Below are 12,266 nucleotides of genomic sequence, written 5' to 3' on the forward strand. Positions count from 1 at the left end.
GCCAGCACAACTTTACAGTGAAGTTCTGTCTTGCAGTCAGGAGCATGCCTGTACCGGGGAGAAGAGTTTTTGCAGAATTGCACAAACAGGCAGTGCTGAGTCCAGAATACCTTCATGAAGATGAAAATAACCCTGTCACTAAAGTGGAATGGAGGATGCTTAATAAGTCTAAACTCATTCTTATTTACAATGTGGGAAATAATCCAATTTATTATGGAAATTATCACAAAAGGACCCACTATTATTTCTACAATAACACCATGATTTTGGATGCCATAAGGAAAGAGGATGAAGGTGTCTATCAAGTATCTATGGTTCATAAAGATAATTCAGTGATCAGCGTAATCATTACCCTGTCTCTAGTTGGTAAGTGCAGATGCCTTTTTTTCAGCAGCATGCATTCACAAAAATTTGCCTTTGTTGATCATGGAGAATAAATCAAATTTAACAAGAGTTATGAGATATTTCTAATGAAGTCTAAATAAATATTCCACTTAGGAACGTATATGATTGTTATTTGTATACTTTAACGTGATTCTTAGAGCAATGTTGACGTGATAGTTTAATGTGTAGGCGTCACAGAGGTCAGCATTCTCTGCTAAGAGATGTTTCATTTTTACTGCAGCACCTCCATCTGTCCCACGCATCACAGTGTCCATGAACAATTCTCTCATGGTGCTGGTGTTGAAGTGTGAGGCTGAAGAGGGAACAGAACTGTCCTATCACTGGCTGAAAAGTGGCCAGAGCCTACCTGAAGATGAGAGACATTCTCTCAGAGAGGAGAACACTGCTTTGCAGGTGAACAACCTGACCAGCACCGACTGTGTGAACTACACATGTGTTGCAGCCAATGATCTGGGCAGGGCAGAGGAGCACTTCCATCTTATTGGTGAGTCAATGGACAGGGTGGGGCCAAAGCAATCAACGTTATATGAATTAGTCCTTAGTGCTAATATAATAAGGGAATTTATCTCATATATTGAAATATTGCAATATATGCAGTTATTCAGTCTAATGGGAAGGATTTAAAGCTTTTTTTTTTCAAAAATTAACTGATGTTACTTTTCTGAAACCTTACAAAACATTAATACTAATTTATACTATTTATACTAATTCAATTTTTGTCTTCACTGAAGTTTATTTGAATATTGTACAGGAAATGAAAAACCATTTCCTGCAACCAACTCAAGGACGAAGCAGGCAGATAGTGTGGGTTACATTACGAATGATTAAAAGGTTACCAGATCTCCAAATGACACTACATTTCTCCAGTATCAGGGTTGGCCATTCCAAACATTTCTCTAATGTTTCCCTCTGTCAGGTAATACTACCCCGACATGCTCAGCCAACAGCACTGCCAATCTCCTGAACCTGAAAGCCATACCGTCAATCTCTGCTGCAGTCATCTGCGCCCTTGGCTTGTGTGTGGTAATCTGGTGCACCTACAAACACTACCAGGGTAAGGGTGTCCTGCACTCTCAATGAATGATATTATTATCAACCTCATTTGTAACGTATTATTGTGACAAACATGTAACAATGTTCTCTTTGTTTGTGCAAGGCAGAAATACAGCAGTGGCTCAGAGGTAGGTAGCTGACATATTTCTGAGCTTTTTTTGTTTTGTTCCACACTCAGACACACTTCACTGGTTTTTAACATGCTTACTTCCACAACTTCAACAGGCTTGTGCAGCAAAGACCAGGGAACTCACAGCACAAGCGATAAATGACAAATGTTCACTTTTCTGTGCTTTTGAAGATGAGCTCATAATAAATTAGTAAATATTGAGAACAGGCTATTCAGCTAAGTCAGGCTCACGTTTCCTATACACAGCATCATACTCATAGTGAAATTAAATGTCCCCTTTTTGTAAAAACAAGTTTTCATTCAGGTGCGTGTTTGTGTCCTTCTGCAGGTCAGGGAAGGAGAACAGATGAGGCCAATGTGGCAGGTGATGCAAGATTCAGTGATGTGTCCTGTGTAATAATCTTTGTTAAAGTGCAGCTAATTTCATACCGTTCTCTGTTTCAAATTGTAGTTTTGACTTTCAGACTGACACTCTATTTCTTGTGCAGATTCCATATATGATGAAATCAGAGATGAACAGGTAACCAGCCTTTGAAACCATTGCTTGTACACTACAATAGGCTTACAATGTATCATGGGTAACTGCAGATTCAGTGACCTTTGGCTTCTGTGACCTTTAGGCAGTGCCTGCAGCCCCGGAGATGGTACAGCTGCCGTATGTCTATACAGACTTCATTCCCAGATGTCATTCTGCGGGAAGGAGACAGGGTGCAGCGCAGATTGAAGACTTTGGCTACTCCGCCATCAGTCCTCTGGAGGTGCAATCAGCTTCTCCAATAAGAAACCTGGTCCAGCTGGATCTGGAGAGACTGTGTGATGTTTGACATCAGGTACCGAATAAAGCAAGGCTTCTGCTGTTCAGTGCTAGCACATTCATACTCCTGCCAACTCACAGTGCTGAATGTGTTGTTTTCAATGAGAGATGTAAGAGAGCCATATTTCTTTACCTTCATCTCTGCTTGAAGCTTGTGTTGCTCCAATGATTGTTGCACATCAAGTGATGAGTAATGCAAAAGGTAGCTGCACAACTGAACTATTCTAACATCAAAGAATTTGCAGCAGAGTATACATCAGTGTGTATTTATCAGTATTTCAGATGGGGTCTGAGTCTGTTTTTTGCCATTTCTACATTATGAGCTGTCATCAGCCCATAAGAATAACTGGTTAAATTCAGTACAATTAAAAGCATATTGAATTACAGTCTGTAACACTGTGTACTCCACGTATAGTTTTTACAAGTTTACAAGTACTTCACACCTGTGAAGTAAAGGAATTAGAATGTGAATAGACAAAGTCCATTCAAACTGGATGCAGTACATGTATGCACATTTAACAGATGCCACTTAGACTCTTTGCAGGGTGTCCTGTTTGTCATAGATTAGCTTGTATTTAATTTATTTCAGTATGGACATTTGCATGCTACCTTAGCCATGACATATAAAACACACATAACTAAAAAAAAAACCCAATAAAAGCATTTTACATTGTCAAATTGCATCTTGGTTCTCAATGTGAGGTCAATTTCAAAACACGCGTACTGTACAATTTAAAAAGCATACACCTTTAATTCACTGTAAAAGCACTGGTAAAATATGAATAAATAAAGGAGGACATTAACCCCAGGTAAAAAGATGATGAACATTACATTTACGCATACATTGATCTGGTTCTCACAGTTTGACCGCATCATCACACAGTATAACATACCACATTTGCCTTCCTCTGTGGTTATATCATTTAATGTGAAGGTCTGCAAACTAACACGGGTCTTGAAAGGCTGTAACAGCATGCTGTTGGTGCAACTTGTGTATTAGAGAGGTTCAGCCAGCCCCAGGAGACAGGAGCATTTATGCCATTTCACTGCTGAAAAGGTAAAAGTTAACCTTCCTGCTCACATCACATAAAATGCTATATATGCAATGTGTAATTTGCAGCTATGCATAACCCTTATTGTATGATGCCACATCTTAATTGTATAACTTAACGTACCTGAAATGTTTTATTTAGACCAAATAAAGCACGATGAAAGTTCATGGAATGAATTTCTGAACCCTTCCTTTTCAACAAAAATTTAATGTACGTGAAGTTATGAGCAGCAGGTGTATAATGCAGATTGGCCACTGGAGGGCGACCAACACCCACCTCACAAAAAAAGGAAACGCCGTCATTCCACAGTACATAAACAAGAAAAACCTATCACTGAAATACCAGTGAAATCCAGAGTGGCGCATCAAGAAAACAACATTTATCACAATTTGTTTTCTTACACTCTGCTCACTCGTCCCTCTTCAAAAATGGCAATATCTCTGAAATAAAAATAAAATGAAAACACACGTGCTGATACCTCATCCTGCACTGAACAGTGGCTGATATAAGCATCCAATGCAGAGCTTTTATGGTTCAGTTCACAGCATCTAGACCACGATAACTGAAGACTCTTTGGTACTCACTGACTGTTTAACTTGGTTCTTGTGTCTAAGTGCACTCATACCTTTAAGGTTCTACAAATACCGGTCATAATTTTATGTGACTTTCACATATGTGATTCAAGCTCTCCTCTTTGGTGACAAATTGGCCAAGGGGGTTATGAAAAAACAAGTAAAACAGGGCATCTAGCTTCAGTATGGCGTGTCTGGAACTCAGACAGCAGTGTGTCATATTGACACAGATGTACCCACAAGTGCAACTGCTCAGATGGTGAGGGAGACAGCAAGGTTTTACATCATTGTCCCTTTTTGTTTGTCAGAGCTAACAGTAGCTATGTCTTTCTTGAGGGGGTATTGGGTTGTGAATATGGATGGCATTTGCCTTTACCAGGCATCAAAGCTGGTGACTACAGGTGAGTTAAATGTGGGGAGCATGGATGGGGAGTGACTTGTCATACTGGTTCCACTCGGTTCATGCATCGGGGCAGACAGCAGACCACCACCACCCACCTGGCACCACTCCGTCCCTACAGGAAATGAGGTCATTGCGCCCTGTCTTACCTGTGTATGTCTGGCACCGCCCAGAGTGCAGTGACCTGTGCCAAGCACTTGGGTTGGGGGTGACGCGCCGCACCATGTCCGGTCTCCTCACCAACGAGCCACAGCAGGGATCTCGGCGCCTCCAGCGCCAGGGCATGCAAGCAGAGGCGCTGACGGATCGGTTCTGACACGGTAGGAACCTGACTGGCCGCGCCGCCGCTCTCTGTCGGTGCCTCAGGACGCGGGATGCCCATTAAGACCTGCCTGGGTCCACGTCCGGGTCTCTGCCTGAGCGCTACTGCGATCAGCGCACATACAAAACACAGACACGAACTCCCATTTCAGGCAAACAGGCCCAAGGGGCATCATCGGCTGCGTCTGGGACAACTGCAGGAGTCCAAAACACCGTACTCAAAAATTCTTACTTCTGCAGTAGATTTATAAAAGGCTGTTGACTGTTCCTCTTTTCTTCTCTCCTCAGCAATTCAATCTGTGGATATACCAATCTGTGTATATACCATAATATTACAGTCTGTTATAATCATCCATGCTCTTAGCAGACCCTCATCCAGGGTCCACAAAACTCCCATTCTACATATATTATTTGTACATCTGGGTTTTTACTGGAGCAATCAGAGTTAATAATGTTGCTAGGTCATAGAATTTTAATAATTCAAGTAATAATTCAATTCTAAACTAGACCGTGAGAGTGGTTAAAGCCTACTTCTCTAACCATTACATCACACTGCTATTGCACTTTAAAACAACAATAATTTCAAAAAACCTTAAACATTCCTCACCTAATGATGTTCAAAGTGTTTGTCAAGTAATGTATTTGTGTAGACAATCAAAATTTCTATTGTTAAAGACACTTCAGGCTCATACAAAAATAATACATTGGCAATATATTTTAGAGAGTATATTTTTTCACCTCAGTCAACATACTAAAAATATGTATGTTATTGCCATTTTGGTATATTGCAATATATTTCTGTTTTGCATTAGTATGTAATAATTTAAATGTATTTCCATTATAGTCTTGAGATGAAAAACATATTTCTCATATATTTTATTTTCGTGTGGGTCGCTCTGTAAGACACAGTAAGTGCATGCCACTCATAGGCCGTCATCATCTACCTGATAACTAATAACAAAATGCCCCCAAGTGGCATACTTATTCAGTACTTTCAGACTTCAAAATTGAACTGTTTGTTATTTTCTTTGCTAATTAGGTGGAACATAAGGTATTTATTTATTTATTTATGTTCGTTTTACTTCTAGGGTTTTTTCACAGAGACACAGAGAAACTGTTACTATGGCAGCAGAACAACCACTGAGCATTAATTGCTTTTTCATAAAGGATTCAATCTCTTTTTTTTCCTAAAGGACAGAAAGAGTGCCTTTAGGTGGGACAAATGTTTCCATGGGTACAGTAACATTTTTTCAACAAATTCCTAGATATGTTATCATCAGTGGTTTGACTTCATAGGAGAGGAATATTAAATGCATTACAACAGGAAGGCCAGGCTCATCCAAAATACCCAGAATTTGTCAAAGGACCACAGTAAATGATGTTATAATTGCTTCCAGAATTATAACAGCTGATCTATTCAATGAGAACTATCCACCCATATATTGATTTGTAGCTGACATTTGTTTTATTTTCCATTTGCCATGAGGGGTGGTAATGGAATCGTTGTTTTGCCAAACACACTTAGCTTTTCCTTTGGCTTATATTTTTGGTGAGGTCACTGGGATAGTATCAATACTCCTTTCCCTCAATTTCTCCTTGTCCTCAGGTATGTTTGTGCTGCAATAGCATTTCATGTATTTCACACTTCCCCACATTACATTACATTACATTCATTTAGCAGACGCTCTTATCCAGAGCGACTTCCAGCACAATAGAACATAAGTGTATTCATTCAAGTTAAAAACACCATTTTTACAGACAGTACTTACCTAATTCGTAATGGACACCTCAGGAGGTAAAGCTCCAATGTGCTACATGTTTCCTGCCTAGAGGCTGTCCAGCCCCAAACTGCATCGTCCATACCGCATCATGTTACATTGTTTGCAGGTAATCTTCATGTAAATGAATCTAGCCTATAAGACAGGTTACATAAACTCACCTCTCACCTAGCTTCTGACTTCCCCCTCACCATTATCATACGTTAACTTTTACTCTGTTGTGGCTCGTTAGAGCAATTCACCAGCACCTCATTCTATGTATCATTGAGTACATAACAAACTGACAGCAAAGTGTCTGATCAGCTCACTGTACACTGAGGATTGATGTAAGACTGACAGCACACCTCACATTATACCAGGGACCATCCCCAGAACAACACCTGCTCACCGCAAACAGGCCAGTATGAGTGACTGTTCACTCATTGCAATTTTAAATGGATTTCCGTGAAGCATCTCCCATGGTAAATAAAACATTCAGCATAATGGAGTCAGCCTTTAATGCCTGAGTTTGTAATCCTCCCAAACTCCAAAAACGCTGATGCAATCTCCAAATGTGCTGTTTTTAATTAAATTGTCCATCAGATCATCAGAACAAAGCGCTGTTTGGTCTTGGATTTACCAATTTAAGTTCTTAATGTAATTGGCCCTGAACTAAGTGTGAATGCTAATTAGGCTTTGTATTATTTAGGCGGGATGTTATTGATGTGGCAATCTCTGTGCAAATGGTGACAAAGCAAATTAAAATTGAAGTGAAATTGATCAAATTTGAATTGCTGATTGATGCAAAAGCTACACACAGTGTCTACTTTTGACTTCGTTAGCAAAGTTATTTTGAATATGTCTGAAATATGTATCAGAGAGACACGACATATATGCATTCACGTTGTTGCTAGTATTGTCCTTACTGAGATTCTTAACTAAGGAGATACTGCTATTTTTCCTCAGGATGTTTCCTCTTAATTGGATGTTGCACATCAAGTCGTTCACAATTCTACTACTCCTCTTCCCTCTTAGTTCATAGCCCAGTGTTGTATAATGGTGAAAAATTCTCTGGATATTTCTTGCTTTCACCACTGCAATTTTGTCTTTTCCCTGGCTTTCTTTCTGTGTTCTCCCCAAGCAGTATAGAATTCTGCTGCTTGAATGGTCTCCTCCCTTCCTCCCATTACTTCAGCTGCTCCATTGTGCAGTTCCCTTTTTGGCAACCTATAGCCCAGGTCAGCTTTTGCGCTGTGCTCTGACTTGACACAGGGCGGTGAAACTGACAGCTTAACGCAATGTTTTTGACCAGCTCATGTTTGGGTGGGATGGGGTGGGGGAGAGTGAGTGTGTCAGTCTGGAACACAGTCCACCAGCCTCTTCTTCAGACTGTGTCCAGCCCGAGGAGAGTCACTGGTGTGTAAGTACACCAATTCTCCTGCCTCTGATTGGTGGCCTCCTGGCTTGACCCAGTTTCCCTTTGAGTCGATGCGCCCTGGCAGCACTGTGGCTGCTTTAACCAGCTGCTCCAAGACCAAGGCTACAGCACAGGTGTGTCTCAGAACCGTTAGCTTTCGACATTATTCAGAACACTCAATAGCGCGGTGCTCTTTCTGATGGTCCCAGGGATAAGGCAGTTCACTTTCGTTGTCACATAGACATGAGTGCATATGTGTGTGCAAACAAACCAAATCCTATTCTGAATCAACCTTGGATGTGAGTGGTGCTGCATACAGTTAGCTAAAAAAAAATCAAATACAGACTTATTATGTCTTCCTTTTTATTTTGAATAGGAAGCATAATTGAGGGCAGGACATACTGTACCTCAAGGCTTTTCAGAATAAAAAATATTAAGTTTTCCATCCAGAATTCATTTTTTTCTCTTGACTGAAGTGACAACTGATTTCCATGATTCATAATTTCCTCCAAACAATGGCTGTTTTATTTTATACTGCACTTGTCAGAGCTAGTTATGCTTGATTGAAAGTGAAAACAAAGTGAATTGGCTCCCTACCTGATGTGCGGAAGACAAAAATTGAATGGAAATGCGGATTTCCCATCTGCGAATTTGCATTTCATCCTGGTTTTGCCACACTAGCTTTCCAGAACACGCCGCCTTTGTCTGTGCCTCGTTTCAGGTTATACAAAAGGCCTGACGATGAGGCTCAGCCATGGAGTCTCCAGTGGGAAACAGGATGAATGCACTGCTACTGCAGCAGAACCCCAGAGTAGAGAGGAAACGGGGGGTAGTGGTGTGACTTGCGGCTGAGTCCATTGTGAGGATGAGAGAGCTGACAAGAGGATGGGATCTGACCATTCAGTGAGCAAGACCATAAGACACCATATCTCTGTAGGGTCCCAGGACCTTGGCAATTGAAGGTGGCCAGCATTGCTGTTGTGTGTGGGCTGCGAGGAAGGGAGATCTGCAGTGCTTATGTGGCAGAGCTTGTGTGAGCCCTGCGTAAAGCCTCTGGGGGTAGCGGGTAGCAGGTTGCTGAGCGGTTGCAGTGGTTATGTCACTCCCAGAGACCTGGTTAACTAGCGTTGTTGCCGGCAGGCTAGGGGCAATTTGCCTTTAGCTCAACTGGCAATGATGCTGGCTGGCTGTAATGGGTTGGCAGTGAGCAGTGAGAACCCAGGTTCAAAACTCTCTCGCTGGCTGACCCATGTAACATCTAGTTAAAATACACAACGCAGTCTACACCCGTTACATTTATGTAAGGGTAGTTTTCATGTTATCTCAGTGGCCGGACATTCCTAACATTTAAGGGAGATGCTTACTTGATTTAAAGCATTGAGGTTTACTTAAACATACATTGGTGGTCCACAGACAGTAATCAGGTACAGAATCAATTAACACATATAAAGCAATGACCTTATGTTTACAAAGGGGCTCATCTCGCTGAGAGATACCTGTCATTGAAGGAGTGAGTTCGTGTATAGTGAATCTTATGCAAATGAAAAACTGCCGGTTTAAAACTGTCCTAAAATATGGAGACCCAGATTCAATCTAACCATGATGACACTTTGCTTCGAATAACCAGATTCTTGTGAATCTGTACACATAGAAAAGGGTAAATCATACTTTAATCCAGTTAAAAACTAGGGTCCACAGTGGTTAGGAATCAGAATCAGAATCAGAATCAGAATCAGAATCAGAATCAGAATCAGAATCAGTATAGACTTTATTGTCATTGCACGGTGGGGGTGCAACGAAACTGTGACCCATCCTGACCCATCGTGTCAGGTCTGCCCATGCTCGATTCAGAAAAATTTGAAATGTCATCTGGGGTGCCATAAGGGCTTTGGAAGAACAAAATGACTTAGTAATGAAGTAATGCTTTAATAATAATCAAATGCTCTGATGCTGACATTAATTCATGTTATGAGCTGATTTTGTCATCCATAGACACAACAAGGTAGGGAAATGTCTATTATTCATGGAACTATGTCTGTTGTGTGCAGGTGATTCCAACACCAAAAATTAAAAGAGCAATTGCTATTTGCAAGAGGCCATTTGAGACAACCTCAACCATGTAAAAATATTATTATTGCACCGATTCTCTGTGGATAGACAGACAGTGAAAAAAGCAATATCCTCTCAGGAACCATAATGACTGCTACTTCTGCTAAGTCATAATGACAAATCGCACCACTATCAGGACAGATCATTTTATAACAGGTAATGGCCTGATAAGCAGGCAAGCAGAGGCCTTCCTTTTAAGGAACAAAGGCGTGAAAGACACAGGGGATGTCTGACCCGCTGTTTGAGTGGCATTGACTGTGTGTCTTATCCTCTTCTTGCAGACCTCCCACATTGAAAGAATGCAATAGTGCTGGAACTGTGTGTTTGAAAAGCAATTACTGAGCGTTCCGTGGGGAGAACATTCTGCTTGTGCTGGTGCCCACTGAGCCAATCCCAGCAGAGCAAACTAAAGACAAAAATACGCACACTCAGTGCCTCTGATTATTTGTTAGCTTTAATATTTTACAGCATAAAATTGCATGTTATGTACAGTGGGTTGACAAAATAATGGAAACACCAAATGAAAAAAGGGACAAATGAAAAGTATGCACGTGTTTCACATTAATGTCAACACTGACTACCACTATGTTTGTGCTATTATATCCATTTTAGTAAATGTTTTTAAAATCAATACTTTAACATGTCAGTTGCTCTAACATGGCCACAACAAACACCAGATCCAAACATCAATGAACATTTTTGGAATAATTCTGTACCTCCTTGATCTCTCAAAGAACTCGATGCTTTCTTGCTCCAATATCCCAACAGTATCAGAAACAGTTCAAACAGGTAGAAGCTGGAGCTGCTCTGAAGGCAAAGGGAGAGGACCAGCTCCATAATAGTGAATAAATATTCAAATGTTTTTTGACGTTTTTATTATCTTGTCTACCCCATAAGTTGCTTCAGTGTGGAAACTAGTATAAAGTTATCTACAAACAGAATGAGTTTGCTGATGCCCAGATGATCTTCCTATTCATGGTTACGAGTATCATGACTATAATAACTATATTGTCAAAATATACTATAATAAATAGTATAGTCACTATACTATATGATAGCATACTAAATACTATAATAACACTAGGATTGTTTGCAGACTAAAGAAGGGGTTACTTTGAGAAAGTTCTACTGAAGCGTGTCCTCTTCCCACTCAGAATAGATAACCTCCTTTCCAGGAAAGGAGCAGACAGTGTGACACAGGACAGCAGAGTGACAGCTCCTCTTAGTCTGTGTTAGTGTACCTGTCATGGTCGATTACACACCTCGCATTCTTCAGACCGCCATAGTCATCGGTCAGGCTGCTTGAACGGCATCCATTACACTTCTTGCCATTGACTTATTCATTAGGGAATCCGTACGCTGTCCTCTCCACTTGCCGGTCCAAATTTAGGCAAGTAATTAACAGCTTCTGATCTGTGACCCGCCGATTGTGACTTTCATTTCATTCAATCCAGAATGTATTTAACTATAACATATCATAGAAACATTTCGGAGACATGATATAACTTCATCAGGTGCTTGAGAGAGATAACGTGAATAGTAAAAACTGTGCTAACACGACCACATCAGGCATCCCCTGGACTCTATAACTTTAGAGTGTAAAGCACACGCTCCGTGTTTTCTCTTCATCTTCTGGAAGAGTCCGCGGCATTACAGGGCAGCTGTTAGGGTTAGGGTAAGGGTTAGGGTTAGGGTTAGAGTTAGGGTTTAGGGTTGGGGTTAGAGTTAGGGTTAGGGTTTGGAGTTGGGGTTAAGGTCTGGTGAAAGAGTGGGTATTTGCTGTGTTATCCAAGGGAGGGGGTGGAGTCCAATGTCTAATTTGGTCCAGGTAAATAGGTTTTCTTGTGATAAGTTAATATGGGGAGCGGGGAATTGCCTCTGCTTTGAGCAGGTGGCCCACAATCAGAGAATGGAGCTCATCGACCTGTCAAAGTGCCCAAAAATTGCATAAGTGCTGATTTGGGGGAACCTGCCTGAAAAAGCCCAAAAGTGAAGAAAAAAGTACTGTATTATCACCCACTAGATATCTAATTCAAATGGTATAACTTTTTACACCAGCAAACACATAGACAAGCAATGAGGTGAGTAAATAGATGCATAAATACATAAGAAATGGATCGATAAGCTCCCCACTCCGCCCCGCATTCACCCACCAGAGCAGGACAAGATCTCACTCCCCCTGAAATGAGTTTTCTAGGGTTTCTCATTGAAGCCAAAAGGGTCCACTGTTTTTAGC

At 41.0% G+C, this 12,266-nt stretch overlaps 1 protein-coding gene across 1 annotated transcript; it reads left to right on the forward strand.

Moving 5' to 3' along the window:
• Nucleotides 1-212: 212 nt before the first annotated feature.
• LOC118775613 (hemicentin-2) lies at nt 213-3,546 on the forward strand. The gene is made up of 7 exons (XM_036525607.1): nt 213-366; nt 626-889; nt 1,322-1,459; nt 1,566-1,586; nt 1,917-1,952; nt 2,077-2,108; nt 2,209-3,546. The coding sequence occupies exons 1-7, from the start codon at nt 261-263 to the stop codon at nt 2,410-2,412; spliced, it is 801 nt and encodes a 266-aa protein (XP_036381500.1). The 5' UTR covers nt 213-260; the 3' UTR covers nt 2,413-3,546.
• The last annotated feature ends 8,720 nt before the right edge of the window (nt 3,547-12,266 follow it).

This window comes from Megalops cyprinoides, chromosome 3 (assembly GCF_013368585.1).
Source record: "Megalops cyprinoides isolate fMegCyp1 chromosome 3, fMegCyp1.pri, whole genome shotgun sequence".
Taxonomy (NCBI): domain Eukaryota; kingdom Metazoa; phylum Chordata; class Actinopteri; order Elopiformes; family Megalopidae; genus Megalops; species Megalops cyprinoides.

Excerpts from the sequence above, each read along its gene's own strand:
- LOC118775613 (XM_036525607.1), top strand. The coding sequence starts at position 261 with ATGATTTTGGATGCCATAAGGAAAGAGGATGAAGGTGTCTATCAAGTA. Across the intron at positions 367-625 it reads CATTACCCTGTCTCTAGTTG|CACCTCCATCTGTCCCACGC; the intron begins GTAAGTGCAGAT and ends TTTTTACTGCAG. Across the intron at positions 2,109-2,208 it reads ATGAAATCAGAGATGAACAG|GCAGTGCCTGCAGCCCCGGA; the intron begins GTAACCAGCCTT and ends TGTGACCTTTAG.